Source organism: Tiliqua scincoides, chromosome 1 (genome assembly GCF_035046505.1).
Source record: "Tiliqua scincoides isolate rTilSci1 chromosome 1, rTilSci1.hap2, whole genome shotgun sequence".
Lineage (NCBI taxonomy): Eukaryota > Metazoa > Chordata > Lepidosauria > Squamata > Scincidae > Tiliqua > Tiliqua scincoides.
Window position 1 is genome coordinate 138,612,752 of NC_089821.1, and position 19,867 is coordinate 138,632,618.

Below are 19,867 nucleotides of genomic sequence, written 5' to 3' on the forward strand. Positions count from 1 at the left end.
GATGTGGGAAATTAACCTCATCTCCCCAATCTTCCAATCGACGTAATCTGTTAGACAGCCAGGAGGAAAGAGGACCTGAACTTGCATTTCCCATATCATTCTTTTTGGCCTAATGTTCATATTTCCAACTCCACTTTACCTTGTAAAATAAATGATTGGAGCAGCAAAATCACCTCTCTGAAAGTCAAAATAAATTCAGATTCATCTGGGTTATTCGGCAGCCCCTTCGGATCCTCTACTCACAAAAGTGCAAAGATCTTCCTTCCAGAAAAATTATTCAGGGCTACTCAAGGCAGGGGGGCATGTTTCAAGGTTGCAAATAAAAAACAGGGTGTCACCATGTTAGTGCTTTTATAAAACAACCATGCCAGTGAGGAAATTTCAAAAGGAAGATATGAGCAGTGGGTAGTATATACACAGAGATTTGAGAAGGCTGTACACTGAGTCTGGTTGTTGTATTTTAAAAGAACATTAAGCCTGGCCGGAAAGTGAGGGTCATTTCACACGTTCCAGCAACAAACCTGTGTTTGCCACCAAGTGTCCATTCAACTGGCCCTTTTAAGCTACTTTCAAGCTGCAGCCCACCCCAGCTCTGCTTTCAGTCATTTTGTTTGTCCCATTCACACCTGCAGTTTTATTTGTACATATTACAGAACATAATATGTAAGGAGGTTAGAGATGGTTTAGCCTGTCTGGTTAGAGAAAAGAAATGGTTGGGTTTTTTTGGTAATAAGCTTATGTATAGCTCAAAAGCAGCAGCAACCAAAGTATATCTGGGGTCTGAATAGTTAACTCTTGTGAAACTTTTGAATATGAACTGGAGAGAAAATAGCACTATAACTGCAATAATATTTCCCCCCCAGCATTTCAAAATTAAGGAAAGGTCTTTGATTTTTACCACCAGAAAATGTTATTGCCCATGTGCTTTGTACCTTCCAAATCCCATGACTTTTGAATGTACAATCCCAAATATTCATCCACCTTTGATCTAAAAAAGTATACTGCTCACTCTTGAAGGTATAAAGGTATCTCTCAGTAACAGCAACCTTGGAGCATCTGATCATTGATGTTGATTGGTCACAGCAGGAGTGTTACAGATGTTGGCTACAGTGGACAAGGTAGCTGTTACTTTTGCCCCACCAAGAAACTTAGTCGATGAAAAAATGTGACTGTTCATCTATGGGTGATTTCCGAATCCAAAAGTACTGCAATACAAAATAATTTGTCCAAACATCCTGAAGGGCATCCACAACATTTACACAGTCATAAGGTTAGCACTATTTTAACGATATTACATTGACAAAGGATGCACAATGAATATGAAGAATGGGGAGTTTTGCTTCACCCACGTTGAAATAGGGAGAGTCTGTTCTCGTGCCATTGACTTGGATGGAACAGTGCTCACACCAATAGATTCTTTTTGGAACGCATGCCACCACTGCAGCAACAGACTCATCTCAAGAGCTCTGCATTGGCACATAAATGCATTCTGAAGTGTGACAGAAGAGCATGAATTTTATCTGCTCATCTCTGACCACAGTGAGTTTAACAAGTTGTATCACAGACAACTAAGGATACTTTGTACTGCTATTTTATGAGTTTGTTTTGACAATCAGCTGTCTTTTGTAAAACAAAACACATTATCAAAATTCAAACCATCATACTCAAATAAGCAGTCTGCTCACAGGAGTAATGTCAGAGCCACAAACTCGCACGAGATCTCATCTTCTTTTCCATGAACTGGAAAAGCACAACTTGCGGTTTTTCACAGCCAACTCAGGGGCCGTGATCTGTGTGACTTCCAATCAGAAACCTCAGTCTCATGGGGCTCCAGCTACACTGCTCACAGAAGCAGACTACTCAGAGAAGTAGATGAAGGCTTTTCAGTTAAAGTCAGTTGCTGATGCATTTTCCAAATTAAATTTTGTGGGGTTTACAATGACAGGAAGGGAGGTGGGTGATGATGGACACCATTTCAGGCTGTTATTTTATGCATATAAGGTTGCCAAATGTTGAATGGTGCTTGTAACTATACAATTGACAGCAGATTGATCTAAGGCTTCCAATTCCTGAAGATTAAGTTACTACTAAAGGGGCAGCTATGAGGTCTGGTTGAAAAGCTGGCAGCTCTATAAGCATTATGATCCTGAGCATGTTTCATGACAGTTCCATGAAAAGCTGGTCTTACTCTGCATTGCCGTAAATTCTGTGGCACCATGGAATATCAGAAGCACTGTATTATTTTAAGAAGAACATGGATTTCAAAGGGGATGAATCTTTAGGCCAAGGTTCTTGCCTGATGAACTCTTATAATCAATTGCTAGGAACAGTGAAGTTGTATTCTATTTGCTGCAGTGGGGAGGCACAGAGATCAAGGATCGGGCCACAGGGACAAAGTGAGGGAGAGTTCAAGCACAGCATGTTTGGAGGCCTCCAAGCTCTGGTGTGTACTAATAATATCATCAGCACATATCAGGACCTATTTGTACATGTCTGATTTCAGGATAATGAAGCAGATCTTCGGGTAAAATAATCTGTAACTATAAATTTATTCCAGAACTGAACAGGTAAGTTCTTCCATCCTTTGAATGGATCTGGCCCAAAGCAGAACAAATAGAATAAATTTGGTAAGACTTGAAGCTTGAAGTGTCACAAGCATGAAACAACTGCAGTTAATGTAGATGTGTGATAGATTACAAAGTATTTTGATAGAAATGGCTACCCTTTGGCTGTTTCGGGTATGCTCTCCACAAATTGCCACCTCTGTTCCAAACACAATGAGCTCAATGGCTTATGGATGTATGTTCTGGGGAAGCATTCACACTGTTCAGACATTTCCTGAATGTTCAGCAAGGTGGAAGTGCTATCCACTGGCCCTGTCCTAATGTTGGAAACAATGATGCATTTGTCTATGTATGTGCATGGGCTCTGTCCACATGATCAGGAATAGTAACTATTCAAAGGATCTCTAGTCACATAGACAGAGCCTATACCTGTGCAGTTGATGCGCTATGCCAAATGCACGTAGGTGGGTGGGGCCCAGGGGCATGAGTAGATGCAATCCCCCTTCTATGACTGTTCTGAAACCATCTGAATAGCGCTGTTGGGCCATAGTCATATTACTAAAGAAGCAGCTGCAGGGAGAAGGAACATCATAACAACAAGGCAATGCAAAAGACCTGCCCAGTCACCTATATTGCAATGCAACGCAAGCAGCTGTGTATGATTTTCTACAGAGATGAAACTCAGCTGCTACGGTTAATGGTAGGTAAGGAAGAAGGTCAGAAGCTCTGGCTATTCTTTTGTCTGACTTCTCCCAACTTGAGGTGGGAAGGTGATGGTCTGAACAGCTAGGGCTCATTCACTGTGATCTGTGACATCCTCCCCAAGGAAGTACCAAGGTTGCTCTTTGAAACAGAAGGACTGGTCCTTGGCTGGCTTTGGCATAACTCCCATGTGAACTGACCATAAACTTCCAGGCCCTCAAAATGCAGTCTTCAAAATGCAGCATTTCCCCCATTCCACATGTTCGTCCGCATCTCTCTCATGGGGTTATGGAAAGAGGCACTCTTTTTCTGGTTCGTTCATCCAATGAATGATGTGTCCCAAGTTCACCTGGGAGCTGAGTAAGAGGTTGCTGTATTTTCTTTGTCTCCAATTTCGCTGTCCAATCAGAAAAAGCATTTCAGGCCTAGCCTGTAACCAGTGACGCTGTGCTGCTTCTTCAAAGTCTGGAAGTGCTAAGAAAAAAATGTGCCAGTGAATGACAGGATGTATGTGCATGCACATGCATGTGCACACACACACACACACATGCACGAGCACACAGACACACGCACACGGAAAGCGGTTTAGGGCGACATGTTTAAAAAGTGACAATGTCATTGCACTGTTACTGTACACTGCTCTTCTTAGGGTCAGGAGGATTGGTGGTTTTGCTTTTTTTGACTTTTCCTCGTTCTGTTTGGTCCACTGGAGTTAAATCACCCTCAATGAGATATAGATATATATAGATAGATATAGATAGATATATGTTTTAAAAAAAATATCAGCAGCAAGGTTCTCTGGAAATAGATTCTGTTTGATGCAGCTAGTCTGTCTTTTCCGTTTTGCCCTCTTTCACAGCGGCCTCTGAAGTTTTCCGCAGGGGGGCTTTCTCTGCATTGGCGTGTCCTTGGCCAGATTCTGCTGCTCCGCCATTTTTGTGTGCCGTGTGTTTTTCCAAGTAGTTCAGCATTTCACTGAGAACAGTTTGGAAAGTGCTTAGGGCAGCACATATTGCAGGAGTTCCAAAGCCGTGAGTGATCAAACTGTGAAGTAGGGAGAAAGAGAGAGAAATATTGAAGAGTTTACTGTACGCAGATTTTCATTATGCTGAAACTGAAGACTTGCCCGCTAAAATATTTATCACTTTTGAGATGGGGAAGAAGGAAGGCGCACAGACAAAATCCAGGCCATATACAACTTCAGAAGTTGATTTTCTGGTTGGAGGGTTAGAAATGAATTATCGAGAGACCGGATCTGCAGTTGGGGCAATTTCATTCACATCAGTAGCGATACCTGGAATTCTGTGGATTCAGAAACTGCCATTAGGCTTCCCAAAACTATACAGTGTGACCCCCTAAAGGATTGTTTCCTGAGATTAAGGATAAAATATAGCTTTAAAAGTTTCAAAGACAGCTAGACACATCACAATTGCTGTGGGAACTGGGTTGGCCTTATCTTCAGTATTGGGACCCTTGATTCAATCAGACACATATATACAACTGTGTAAAGATATATGCATCACGCCCACTCTTTACCTATTCACTGCAAGAAATAGTGATGGAACTGATTCCTGCAGTGTGATGCACACTAAAGACAGCTATTTCCTCAGCAATTGTGATGCCTTAAGCTGTCTTTAGTGTGAGTTAAAAAATGTAGTGCTGCTGACCGTTTTTCTTGCAGGGCTTCAAGGTATAAATTAGCAGTGGAAGTTTTCCTGACATAGTAAAGCAATGCTAGGGAAAGCATTACACATTGTTTTTCCACCTATTATGTAGCTGTTAAAGGCACAGCAGCCATACCAGATTTTTGTGTGTGTGCAACTTTTATGTCTCAGAGAAGGTGGAGAGTTTCAAAATTGCTTCCCTCTTTCACCTTCTGTTGCCCTGGGCTGACCTCCTTTGCTGCATTGCTCCACTGTAATAATTTGCCAAGTGCGCATGTGTGTGTTTTAAAACAGCTGCCACAGGTAAGTGTAAAGGGTACCACCATGTCTGTGTTACTACACAAGTCTGAGTGGTTCTTAGATCTTCAGAGGAGTTAGCAAGGGTCTTTTCTTCTCCAATTCAGCTTTCACAAGCCAAGATGGAAATAGGTTTGCCTCAGAACTTATCAGAGATGTTGCTGACAGCTCCAGTGCTATTGAAACTCCATTGCTATTCTCTACATTGGTGGCCTCTATCAGCTGATAGAAGTCAAAATAGGAAAGACCACACTGAAGTCCTCTCCCTGTTTAAATTGTTTACAGTAAGCAGAAAATGATTCCTTTCTCCCAGGCAGGGACTACTCTTCATCACCCAAAATATTTTCACTTTGCGACCCAGGTGTCATTTCAAATCTCAGAGTGGGCAGGGGACAAATAGATTTCAATAAGACTATGGTAGACGCCTACAGCACCCGGTATTCCCAGGTGGTCTCCCATCCAAGTACTAACCAGGCCTGACTCTGCTTAGCTTCTGAGATCAGACAAGATCAGGCATCTGGCCCTGGTTACAAAGAAGGATACTTCTGAATACTCATCACAAACTGTCTGAAACAGGGTGGGTTGGGTGGAGTGGGGCTGAGATGACCCTTTTGCCTTTTATAAATGGCAGATAGTGGCAGTATAGGGGAGCCAGCCAGCTTGATGAGCAGTTAGAACACATCATTTCACCCATGAATAAAGTAGGAATAATAGAGTTCATCAAGGGTATTGTGAGAAAAACACCAAAAAAATCCCACATTCATATTTATAAAGAATGTTCTGAGATGGACTGAGTACTGGTGCTAGTGTATATGCCAATGTTTTCTAGTCATTATGCAGTTGAGCATATGCAACCATGCCTAGAAGCTTGTTGGGAGGGAAGTCTCTATCATGTTTTAATGATATCCTTTCACATAAGTACATCCAGCCAAATAGGCCCCAAGACTTGGACTCTCCTTTGGCAGCAACCACAAGGTCTCTTGCACCCCATCCCACCCTTCCACCCCCAGGCTGACAGAGCTCAGTTCTTACTGCAAAGGAAATACCTTCATTCTCTATGGGAGGAGGGGGAGAAGAAGAGGAAGCCACCATCTGTCTAGCCCCAATTTCCAACATTGGCCGAGTTTGGATATTTCTAGCAGCAGAAGTTGCTATCAAATATTTACAACATGCTGTGACTGACTGATGATACTCAAAAGAGAGAGAGAGAGATTCTATGATGACCTGTTTGTTAGGAAGGCATCAAATTCATGTGCAGCCTATACAATCTTAAAGGCATGGTCCACATGCTCTGTCTAATATATTAAAAACTAACTTCTGTTCTCAGTCCTCACATTGGTTCAAGATGCTGCTTAGAAACGGGAATGCCACTTGTCAACCATGACTGAAAGTGCCAAAGCTTAGCACCAAGCCGTAAATGTCCTTTTATGAGCAGAAGTTGGGGGGTCACCTTCAGTGACCTGAATGGCACTCCCTTGTTAAGCAATCGCGCTTGTCAAGTTCACATGTGGCCCTCACTCTTGTTTGCTGACACATGAAGAAGTGGTTGTGTGCAGGCTGCTTCCGCCTGAACTATATCAGCATATCCTCCTGCTTCCTGGTTGGCAGCCCTAGTTTTGGGACAACACTGGTCTCTAGCCTCTATTAACAGGGACCCATGAGGGGTGCATTATATCTCTAGGCACAGAGTGCAAAAAAAATACATTGCATCACTCCACAGGACTCTGAAATATATACATACAAGGGATCCTCCATTGTTCCCTAACTATTATAATTATGAATAGTATGAATAATTATGAACTGAATATGAATACTTTCACCGTGTTTCTCACTAATAATAGCATCTCAATACCATCCCTTTTTTATTTTCACCTTTTGCTCTTCTCTTCTGCTCTGCTTTGTGCCTTTCACATATGCTTTTGTTTGTTTTTTAAATCATGAGAACTATGTGCAGTTCCACTGGCACCCTTAAATTCCAAATGCCAGTTCTCAAATGCATTGTTTTCATGCAAACAGCAAACAAGTTTAAAAAAAAAAAATAATTGTACTGGTCATTAAAGTGAAGCTGGGAAGATGAGCAGGTTCTGGGGAAAATGTGGGACCTATAACGGAAGCCCACAGTGGCCTCTAAGTGACTTGAGCTATTGGGATCAAAATATAGGAAATTCTGTGAAAATTTCTGCAGTAATTCTACTGCTGGATTGTTTGTTTTTCAGAAACATTTTGCAGCATGCCCAAGAAGAGGAGAAAATCTGATATGCTACCAACATAGCACGAGAGAGGAAAAATCTGAAAGACGGGCTGCCTACCAGATGCAAAGAAGCACAGCATTTTGAGCATTCAGAAATTAGCATCTGGAAATATCCCAGCTCTGTAGTCTAAATAGAGTATTTAGTGCCAGATGTGTTTGCTGCATCCACAGCTACTATTCTGTTTATTTATTTATATCTTTGACACCAGGAAAAATTTAAACCGACAACCCCATGTTCTCTCTGCATAAACAGACCTATAATTTACTTTTTTATTTTTTATTTTCAGCAGTTGGATTGTCCATTTAGGTACAGTGGTGAAAATATAGCTTAATGCTCCCACCTTTTCTGCTTCTGTATGGTGCAGTTTGTACCAAGTGTTCTGCTTTGATTGTTCAGTGTGTTGGCAGAGTAGTGGAAGAGAAACATCTGCATCTCTCTAGGACCACTAGAGGGCACTTTTAACTTATGCACAATGCAGTAACATCCCAGATGGATGGGTTGATCCAGTAAGTATGCCCTGATTATATCCTGATGCCTTTGTGAGTCTGAAGCAAACTTTCACGCATTTAGATTTTGTGTGTCAAAATCCTGTACGTTCAAAAGTTGTTCATCAAGCAGTCATGCAACTTCTGGGAAAACTGAAATGGTTTTGTGACTGATTTTTTTCCAAATACTGGACAGACCACTGTGCTGGAATCTCTAAAGGTGTTCTTGTTTGTTTTTTAAGGTTCCTAGAAGCTGTGTAATGGGCAAGCATACAAGGACCAAGTGCAAGGAAGCTCAGCATTGGAGACTTTGTGGATCTTGAAGTGGTCCAGAATGATCGACCAAAGCAAAACTCCCTGACTGAAATGAGCTAAAGCAGTGTTTTTCAACCGGTGGTACATCAGGTGCCGTCTAGTGGTACAGAAACTCAAAATGGTGCTGGGAAGCTCGTGAGGCTGCCCCTGGCACCATCGCAGAAGATCTCAGGGCTGACAAGATGGTTGTGCTCAGGAGGTCATGACCAGAGGCTCATAAGCAGAGGCCAGGAGGAGCAGGGGATAGCATCAACTGGCCACTGCTGGGCCAGAGAGCCAGGCCCTAAGGAAGGTAGGAAGCCTTCCTACCTCTTCCCCTGACACCACCACAGCTACTGGATGCTCCAGCACCTCCCTCTGTGGGCATATTGATCTGGTCCCAACAGAAGGGCTGAGTCCGAGGTAGGGGCCCTAAATGCTGGACTGTGACTGCTGGACCCTGTGAGTTGTATGTATAACTTTTTTAGTCATTAAGCAAGAATATATTATTTTTCACAATAAAATTCAACCTTTAAAAATTATTTACACCCTTAGCCTGTGGAATTTTAGGTATTGGTGTTACTTAAGATAATTATGAACATGAGAAGTGGCACATCAGGAGAAAAAAACAGTCTCCCTTTATAAAGCCTCCCTTTATAAACGCCATGTAAGGCCTCCCCCCCCCCCCCACACACACAAAGTGGTGTAACTAAAGCATTTGGCACCTGGGGGCACAAAATTTTTTAACACCCCTCCCAGGGGCCAGATACCCATAATGCCCCCCAGGGGCATCCTGGAGGTGGTCTTGAGGGGTGGGGAAGCCGCTTGTGGTTTCCCCGCACCTCAGAAGGCCTGCCAGAGGCCTTAGAAAGGCATCTCTGGTTTTTTTAAGGCATCCCGGAGGCTTTCTGGGGCCTTCCGAGGATTGGGGAAGCTGTGGACGGTCTTCCCACACTGTGGAAGACCTCCTGGAGGCCACTGCCTGCCTCAGGATCTGCCATTGGGGTGCAGGTTAGCACCCCCTCAAGACATGGTACCTGGGGATTGTACCCCCTTCCCCCCTCTTAGCTATCTCACAGCCCCCAAGTCACAAGTTATGGGTCACAGCCCTGCCCCACCTCATTCCATGGTTTTAACAGATTGTGGTACTAAAGAAGTACTGGTTAGCAGAAGCAACCTTATTCTCGGTTTCCACAGAGAAAGTGCAGTGACATCTAAATTGTTCACCAGCGTCTCTAGAATTTCAAAACTCTTTTTTGAAATTATTTCACAGATAAACTGCAACAGTCATACCTGAAATGTGTTAAATGTCTCTGGATGTCAAGGTCTAAAATTGGAGTGGGTCTTGAGGATCCCAAGGGTGATCTGTCTTGGCTTAGCAGGTCCTGGAATTCTTTACATATTTGCCTAGAATCAGAATGGGTACATGATTGAAAAGCATTCATGCCAAACTAGAAAATAATCTTCATATATTGTACCATAACATGATTATAATGTAAATCCAAGATCATTCACAAAGATTTGGTAGAACAACAATATATTATACTAAGTATGGCCAAGGTTCTCAGCTGCAACTCAATTCCCCTTGTTCTCATACAGAAAGTAGAACAATTAGATGCACAAGACTGTTGAAAGATTCTACCTATATAATAAAGTTTATATAATAAAAAGGGCTAGCAGAGGGGCTTCATGGGTGTGCAGCTCACATGTGATGGTGACATTGAGTTATCTATGTGCTGGGGAAGTGGTGGTAGTAATGGAGCATAATATCTGAACAGGACCTGGAACAGGGCTTCTGAGAGGAAATTTATCAGGGGCCCTGATTTTTCTTTTGGGCCCCTGCTCAAAAGGAGAGGGGTGGGGGTGAAACAGGGCAAAGGGGTGCTGACAGCTGGAAAACGCTCCAGAGCCCAAGTCTACCAGGCTTCCTAATGCAGATCCCAGGTGAATCCACCTGATAGACCTGGCCAGCCAGAACTCCAACTTTCGCTCTCTACAAGGCTAGCTGTTATCCCAGGAAACTTCCACCTCCCCTCCTTCAGCCCCTGGGCCCCCTTTTGACCCCAGGCTGAGATGTACCCCTGCACACCCTCCTTGGAGGCCTTGACCTGAAAAAAACAGGGTTCAAATCTCTACTTGGCAATAAAGGTCAATGGATGACCATAGGCTAGTCACCTATGCCTGAACTGTCTCACTAGACTATGGTGAGGGTAAGATGGGAGAGATATCATATATACTGCCTGGAATTCCTTGGTGGAAGGGTGGGATAAAAATGAATCAGACCAGACAAAATGTACTTTAAAATACCTCTAAGTTTTTACTAAAACCTGCCCTTCCATTTGCAGTGTTTGGTCAAGGGACAGCTCAAGCCTTCACATTCCATTAGAACAGGAAAGGCAACCAATGCAAGGCATCTGCCCTTGTGATGGCATCCACCATGTGAACTTCCTGTGATAACAGCTCAGAGCTTTCGAGCTAAAACAGAAATTATGGAAATAATACTTAAGGGAAGCACCCTGTTAGAAGGGCATTGGTGCAATCTCTGTGTGGATTATTCCACCACCACACTATACACTCTATGAGGCAGCACGTAAGGATCAGAGGAGAAGCAACAGCCTGGATGCCATGAACCAGCGGAAAGACTTATCCCAAGCCTAGTACAGACAGGAATGTAAAGTGGGGGCTCCCTTTGTTACTAGCTGCAATTGTTTAAAGATTACGAGGTACCAAGACACAGATCACTCATTTATTGCAAATATAATGGCTGTATCCCAGTGGTTATGTGGGAGACCTAGTGCAACTACATGTGTGGAGGCATCCCCCAGTACGCGCTGTGTGTGCCAAAGCTTCCTTGTCTCTCAGAAGCCACATGTTGGAGTCTGGGTTATTGCCTGTAAGTTCATATCAAATATGTTTGGGTGGCATGCTTTTCTTTGCTTTCTAAGGTATTGGAGGCTTTGTGGTACACTGAACACTTAAAAATATGTATTTTCAAAACATGTAGGCCAAAAACTACTTTAAAATGAAAGCAAGGAATTTTAGCTTATTTTTTCATTCTTTATAGCAGGGGTCTCCAAAACCTGGCCCGAGAGCCAGATGCGACCTGTGGCAAGCCTCTATCCGGCTTGTGGCCAAACTCTTGTCCCCTGAAAGCCTCTGACCCACTCAACTGAACATGACCAGAATTTTGCTCTGATTGTGTCTGGAGGGTGTTCTGAGGGCCAGAGAGGTTGAATGAATGAGCCCATTCATGCATTTATTCACTCATCTAAGTTCTATCTCTTATTTATTTAAACTTTATATTTAAATTGTTTTTCCGGCCCTCCACACCACGCCAGATATTTGATGTGGCCCTCTGGCCAAAAAGTTTGGAGACCCCTGCTTTATAGTGTCAAAATATAATGTCAATACAGCTCCAAAGGAGCTGTAATGAAAATAACTGGAATGCGTAAGCCTAGAGTAATTTTTCATCCAATCTCTTCAGACATGGCTAGTTCTGTGAGTCCCTCTCACTCTTAGCAGGTAGGGGTCACTCTGAAATGGTATATCGATGTCCATATGAAGGTGTGAATCCATCCTTAGGTAAATGTTTTAAGATTCTGTTTGGTCTTTGAAACCTGTGCGTGCGTGTATATACCCTTTGGAAAAATAAAGAGCTTCATAGGGCCTATTTGCCTCTGGTATGATTGTGTATTTCAAAACATCTGATTGCTATGACTGTGTGTGGCTTAATAAAAGTGGTGGCTTGTTTCTTTCCACTTAAAGTCTGTTGTGTCATTTTTGGACCACTGCATGCTGGTATAGCCAAAGGGGTTTCTTTGAAGCAGGGTGACACATCAAGTAGGAAAGAGGTTCCCTTTTCAAAGAAACAGAAAGCTCGCCACTTTCATGGAAGACTTTGATACGGTATACATGATTTGCGGTCAACCGAATCTTGTCATCGGGCAGCACATCATTGCCATTGAGAGTGTCAAAAAGGCATCAAGGATGGAGCTCAGAAAACCTACTCTCTGCCTTTGGAGGCAAATTAACACCTAGGGTTGGTGTTCTGGATCTGGCTATCCATGTTGCAAACTGGACTGGAGTCATCAAAGCCAATAGAATGACACGAGCTTACATCATCTTTTTGAACTTAATGGTTTTTAGAACAAGCTATAATGCTGCAGACAAGCATTTAGTTATCTGTGAGCAGTTCTATTGCTCTTTTTGTCCTCAGTGGAACTACTTGCAAATGATACTACTTGCAAAAATTCTGTAATAGATTCCAAATGCCTGATAGACTCCCAAAAAGGTGACATTCATGACCATGAGAACCAATATGCACACTGACTAGACTAATCTGGGGAGACTGGTTCCACTCCCTGCTCAGTCATGAAACTCCTTGTTTCCATCTAGGTTGATCTACCTCATAGGATTGCAATGAGGAAAAAATGGAATGTACAATCAGCGTGTGGTATACTCCAGGAACGTTTCTGGAGGAATATCCATTATGGGTTACAAACCATGATGTGTATATGCAACCTCCTGGTTTTAGAAATGGACTATGTCAGATGCAAGGGAGGGCACCAGGATGCAGGTCTCTTGTTATCTGGTGTGCTCCTTGGGGGGCCTCTGTGACACACAGGAAGCTGGACTAGATGGGCCTATAGCCTGATCCAGTGGGACTGTTCTTATGTTCTTACATCATAGTGAGCTCCATGAAGAAAGAAAGATGTACAAACATGGCACATACATACATACATACATACATACATACATACATACAATAAAATGGCAGTGATGGTGATCCTTCAGTGATCTGCAGCCTGATCAATTCTATTGGGGAAGTCCCATTGTGTTTACCAAATTGTCACTGTATAAATTGACTCAGTAACAGCTTAATCCTAGGCATGTCTACTCAGAAGTAAGTCCCATTGTGGTCAATGAGGGTTACTCCCAAGTAAGTGTGCAGAGTGTTGCAGCCTTACTATCCAGATTAATGGAGAACAAATCAATAAAAGTGATTTTCCAAGTCAGTATGTTTATGACTATGATTTTGAACAACATGCAAGAGAATTTTTCTTCCAGTATGACTTTTGTTTATTTTTTTTAACATGTTGGCTTTTGTCAATGCACCACAAAATTGTCAACTATTTTCATCACTTTTGACAGATTAAATGAAAAACTCAAAACTCACAGCTCACAGATGATCTAACATAACGAAGCTTATAAGTAGCTCTGACATTGACTGGCAAAGGAAAACAGCACATATCTGTCCTTCTTGATGCATGCAAGAATGTCATCTTAATGCACATCTTATTGAAACCTAGCAGATTTTTGCAAAGTTCAAGAATATTAACATAAAGGATTAGTTATTGTTATACTGTGATGTGTTCTTGACACCAAACTTTGCACAATTTACGCAACACAAGTTCCACAAATTCTAGTGAATAATTTTCACAATAAGATACAAGGGCGCCAAAGGAGTGACTCATACATATAATTTGTTCCCCAAAAACTCTATCAACTGTGGGCATCTAGAATTCAGATTGCATTCTGAGCATTCTCCAGAAGCAAGGTGTGCACATAAACTATTCACATAACACATTTATATATACTACACTGTACATGGAATAATGGGAACTTTTTGCAGGAACAATCTTATTTTATGTCTGTAAGGTATGTCTCTCTCTCTCTCTCTCTCCCCGATGCTTTTCTTACTCAGAAACACACTGTTAAAACCCTTGAGCTAAAGAAAATCAGCACAGATTTCCACTCCAGCGAACATGTCCAGGACATGCAGTTGAACAATTCTGGTTCGGCCCAGTTGAGGGCAGTCATAACATAATGGCAAACAGCCATTACTTCATTCCTTGACTGTCAACCCTTAGACAGTTGATTCCAATGATACGTCAACTATCAACTGATGTAACACCCCATCTCCACCCTGCACAAAGCCCACACACCTGCTCATACAAGCAGTATAGTTGTGTAAGCAGTGAAATCCTGAAGTGCTGAACTTGTGTGAGACTGCAATTCATTCACACAACTGCCTCACACAAACAAAAACACATTCGACCTTGCAAAGAAGAATGCTGGAAAAGTGAGACCTTGTGTGATGTTCACTTCCAACACTGCACTGCTCCCACAAGTATTTTTGTGTATGCGTGTCTGCTGCTGACATATGCTTAGTACTGCCTCTCAATATCTAATTAGATCACATATCATGAGGTTCCCATCTTGTAGTTCTAGTGACGGGATGATCCAAAGTGAGATTTTCAAATGGCATGTACACTATATGGTTCTTGCTTACTTTGTTGCTAGGATCATCTTTTTTCTTGCTGTCTGTTCCTTCTGTTCCATGTGCTGCCTGGCAAGATGTTCCCCAACCGCCTTGGCTGGGAATTCTGTTTCACAGGTATAGCCAAAATCCCTTGCCAGATGTAAAGCTTCTCCTGTGAGTAGACAAAAGCATTTGGGTCATTTTAGATTCAACACTGGGATTGTGTTTTATTCAGGATGTACAATGTCTGCCTGTATGGACCATTTTCTGTGTCTGTATTTCCAGTTGGTAAGTTGAACCTTCCTAAATTCACATACCTTCCTAGGCTCAACTGGGAGCAAGTGCTCCCAGAATTCTGCCTAAAGAAGGCCTTTTGGATCCCCTCATCTCTGTGTCCTGATCAGTGCAGAGAGACTGTGTGTGCCCTCACAACCTTGAACATATTCTCCCAATCATCAATTATCATGACCACCAATTCTAGAGGCCCTCCACTTTGGACTGTACAGCATGCTGTGGGACTAATACACCTTGGACTATTCAGCATGCTGTGTGCATTTCTTATTTCATTTATTTCCCTGTGACATTATCCCAAAATGTTAAAATTCATGGTGACTTTTTCATTCCTGTTGAGTTTCATTTCTGATGGCACCAATATAATAATAGGGTGTCAAGCTGATAGGAATATCTTGTCCAAAATTAACAAAATGAGGGTGAGATGTAAATTCAAAATAGCTATGAGCTAAACCTACTCAGGCTGCCATCCTATAAACATTTTCCTGGGAGAAAGTCCCATTTAAATAAATGAGACTTCCTTTTCCATGGATACACATAGGACTGTGCTGTAGGTCTGCAGAGCCACACTAGTTCTTGCAGCCAACAGTATGCTAGGGTAACTTTATTTTCTGAACCATGTACCAGAGAAGTTAAATTTTGGGAATGCAGTATGGAATTATTTTCTGGTGTGACTGTAGTTTTTTAAAAGACAGGAAAAAAAAAAGAACATGAAAAGATCAGCTACAGTATTCAGCAAGGGGAAACTTAATGTTTGTAGATATTCAAATGATTTGGGCAAATATTCACATGGATAATTCTCAAATTGCTCAAAGAAAACAAGGGAAGGGTCAGTGGAACTGAATGGACTGAGTGCTAGTTCTGATGCTAGGAGACCCAGTTTCGGATCCCTGCTCAGTGTGAAGCTCACTAGGTGGCCTTGGGCATGACTGCCTCTTCGCCTAACCTTGCTCCCTCAAAGGAATATTGTGATGCTATTCGATAAGGATTAGACACTGTGCTGTACACCAAACTTACTAGAAGAATGACAGCCTTGTTTATAATAGGTGACTAGCAAGCTCTCTTGTGGAAAACAAAAAAACCGCTGTGCATCCTCCATGGGCCAGCTTCTCCACATGTTATATGGCAATCATCTTTGATTACCTAACCCCACACATTGCTGTGAAATTCTCACTCCACAGTAAAGGCTGATACTTAGTGAAACATTTCCTGAAGTGAACTGGTAGCTTGATAATTTCAAAGATGTAAGAAAAGAACAGGGAGATTCACAGCAGGACTAGAGCATGTGTGCATTGTCTCCTTAATTCTCAGTGGAAGCTGCTTTCCCTGTCCAACAGAAATTCAAAGGAAATGTGAAACTGACACGCAAACCAGTGCTTCCCAGTGCCCACTGGAGCAGCAGTGCCAAAGTGGCTGCCACTATATTCAGCAGGCATCAGGAAACTGCCGGGAGACTCCTTAGAAAGTCCTGGCCCAGCAATGGGTCTCCTTGTGTCTGTGCTGGCTATTTTGCTGGTGCAGATGCAAGAGCCTCAGTGTTGGGCCTTTTGGCTTGATACAGAGTTCAGGATCTGGCAGAGCCCCCACTCCATCCCATTCCAGTACGTCCCCCTGCCCTGCCCTCGTTCCAGGCCTCCACAGGCTTCAGAATGGCCCACAGAAGTGCCCAGAAACTACTTCAGGTTTTCAGAAGCAAAGAGCTTCTGAAAACTGGAAATAGCTTCCAGAGGCTTCTGTGGGCCATTCTGAGGCCTGTGGAGACCTGGGGAGGCCCAGCATGACCTGGAAGAGGCCTCTAGGGCCTCCTAATGACAACACCACCAACACAAAGGGGGCTTGTGGGGGCTCACCCCTGGGGGCTGGGGGATAAGAATAGATCCTCAGTTTGGCAGTACTTGTCGTAAGAGGCAACTAAACAGCCACCGGGTAGATGGGACTCGTCAGGCTGGGAAGGCAGCTCATCTGAGAGAAGGAAAACTCTGATTCCAAACCTCCACTGCCTTGTGGCTACATCCAGTTATGGAAAAGGCTTCAGGAGTCAACCTCAAGGCAAAATCCGGAGCAGGAGTCCCTGAGGCAGTTCATGGCTGAACACAGTCACGTTCTGGCAACTCCTGCAACGCCGCTGGAACCAACCGTATTGGCCTCTGCCTTTCCATTGGACCATTTCAGCGACGTGGAGAGGGGAGATTTGCTGCATGGGTAACAGTCTATCCTCCATATCTACTCTACCCAGGCTTTGCGCACTGGAGAGGACACTCTGTTCCAGAACCACCATTCAGAGCGCAATACCAGAGTCTTCCGAGACTGAAGGATGCCAACAACAACACAAAGGGAAGGAGTTGTCAGCTACTGTACAGTAAACCAACGATGGACCATGGTATATGTCATCTGCCGTTGGTCAGAACATCATTAAGAGATGCACACCTATACAGACCTATCTGTTATGGTCATATCCCTGCTCAGTTAAAAGTTGATAGCTTACAAGGAGCAGCCACTGAAGAAATGATAATGAAATACAGTGGACCCTCACTTTACAGTGGGTTCACTTTATGATAAAATCACTTTACCATTGGCTCTCCAGGGTAAAACAAGGTTCATTATATGATAAAGTTATTCACTTTATCGCTCATGATTGTTGCCAACAGGACCTCGTGCAATCAGCGATGCGAATGTGTTTGGTAGCATCTCAGCCAAGAGCATTTTTATCATCACTGCTGTGTGTACTGAGGAAGGATACAACTTGGTAATTTCTGTTTTATAATCAGGCCTGAGGATTGGGAGGGATGGGGGATAAAATCCCCAGGGTTTGGGCCACGTCAAAATAAAACTGCACAATACAAAACAAATTTATTTAGTGTTGTATTTCCATTACAGCTTTAATCCACTTTCAATTCACTTCTATTATCCCAATGCATTCTGGAGACTGTAGTTTGTTAAGGGTAGCTTGTAACAGCTCTCAGATACCTTAACACAGTGGTTCTCACACATTTAGCACTGGGACCCACTTTTTAGAATGGGAATCTGTCGGGACCCACTGGAAGTGATGTCATGACCGGAAGTAACATCAGCAAGCAGGACAATCTTTAGAAATTCTATGCTGCAATCCTACCTACACTTACCCAGGAGTAAGTCCCATTTACTAACATTGTTAAATGAATATACATAGTAGCTTGTTAAAAGTACAGGTCTGTAACATTTCCCCAAATGCAGTCACATACTATGGTAGCATCAAATCTAATATATTAAAAATAGAATATTGAAATGAATGGGTACCCACCTGGCATTAGCTTGCGACCCACCTAGAGGGTCCTGATCCACAGTTTGAGAAACACTGCCTTAACATACTATAGTGTCCTGTTCCCCCCGCCCCCCCCAAGTATACATTTGGAAAACAGAAGTGCATTCAAAGTAGAGTTGTAGTGGATGCAGCCCAGGTCTTCTCCATATGCACCAACATGTAGTATAAATCAAACATGAGAAAGTGAAACTTATACCTTCTGACCAGAACTACTAGGTCCCAGCAGTAGGTCACCTCCATCTCAGACCACAGAATTCCCAAAAGTAAGCTCCACCCCTTCTTCAGAACACCCCTTCATGTGTTTGTCTAGAACACATGGCACTGGATCAAGCCTACATGTGTTTTGGCATTGTTTAAAGGTGAAAAATTAACAGTATGGAGTACAAATATAAGTGTGGCACACAGAAGAGAAAAAAGCTGAAAAATCAAGAAAAGTCCAAGCAAGTCTATTTCACCAGGGCTTTGTTTCAAAACATAGTAATAAAGGAGGATAGTGAATGCCAGTCCTTGGATGTCTGTGCATTATCGGATTTTTAAAAAAGCAAATGAGGAGGGTGTTGCTGAGGTGGAAGAAAAGAAATGCAGTAGCACTACTCAAAGTAAGGAAATTATCCCATTCTGATGAATGCTTTCATTTAGTTTCAATCTTGCTCAAACTATTAGGTTAAACTGGAAATTAAAAACTGGTTTTAAAAATACAGGAATTGTAGAATTCCTGGTTTGTAGAAAAAGTTAGGAAGGGGGCCCCAATCAAGCATCTTGCCCTGGGTCCAATGGTAGCTCTCAGCGGCCCTGTTAATAATTATAACATTGTGTAAACTGATAACTATGGCTCCTAAAGTAGTGGTTCTCAAACTTCCCGGGAGCTTTAGTCCTGGGGTAAGTCTTTGCAGGGGCAGCAAAGCGATCTCCAGGATCACACCCCTGTGGGGGAAGGGGGGCTATTTTTAAATTAAACACACGTGCTCTCAGGGTCCGTGGGTCTTGCGGGGCTCCCCGCAGCTTCTAAATAGTGACAGTTGCAAGTGCAACGAAACCGGAAGTTCCAGCTTCCATGGTCTTGGAATGAATTGCCAACAAAAAAAAAATGCACTACTGGGTTCCAATTTCAATATTTTCACAACAAAATGCTGTCTCCAGAATGTATTACATCATAAAGCGGGAGTCCACTGTAACGCCTGAAATGAATGTAAGTGCATGAATATGCAGAACAAATGGGTCTTCTCATGATAGAAGAATGACAGAATAATGAAACAGAAACAATTTTTTGCACACTTTGGTGTCCTGCCTTTCTCCCCAGCAATTGCACTGTTCGCTTGAAGTCCCTCCCTTTACCTAGCTTAGGCCGGTGCACCAAGTGTGCCCATACCAGAGTCAATTAGACCTGGCTACGGTTATCCATGCACTGGATTATTGTAATGTGCTCTACATGAGGCTGCCCTTGACGACCATTCAGAAACTTCAGCTAGTCCAGACTGTGGCTACACAAATGCTAACTGGGGCCAAGTGGTTTGACTCAATCACAACACTGTCGTATCAGCTTCATTAGCGGCAGGTTCATTTCAAGTTATGAGTCAAGGTGCTGGTTACGACCTTTAAAGTAATGACTTGGCACAGTGCTTCCCAAACCTATGTGGCTTGTGATGCCCTTCATACTGCAGATGCTGTGCTTGGAACCCAGAAGTGGGTGGTGGTGATGCAAAATGTGTCATGCAATGACTTCACCACCACTCACTTCTAGGTTCGGTGACCAGA

The 19,867-nt window shown here is 42.9% G+C and overlaps 1 protein-coding gene across 1 annotated transcript in view; it reads right to left on the reverse strand.

Moving 5' to 3' along the window:
- Positions 1 to 4,090: 4,090 nt before the first annotated feature.
- Positions 4,091 to 19,867, reverse strand: part of TFAP2D (transcription factor AP-2 delta) — a 45,099-nt gene continuing 29,322 nt past the window's right edge. The window contains exons 6-8 of the mRNA XM_066609676.1: positions 14,551 to 14,692; positions 9,552 to 9,665; positions 4,091 to 4,310 (exon numbers count right to left, since the gene is read on the reverse strand). Of these exons, the coding sequence (XP_066465773.1) occupies positions 4,091 to 4,310; positions 9,552 to 9,665; positions 14,551 to 14,692 (476 nt within the window). The remainder of the gene's footprint in view (positions 4,311 to 9,551; positions 9,666 to 14,550; positions 14,693 to 19,867) is intronic.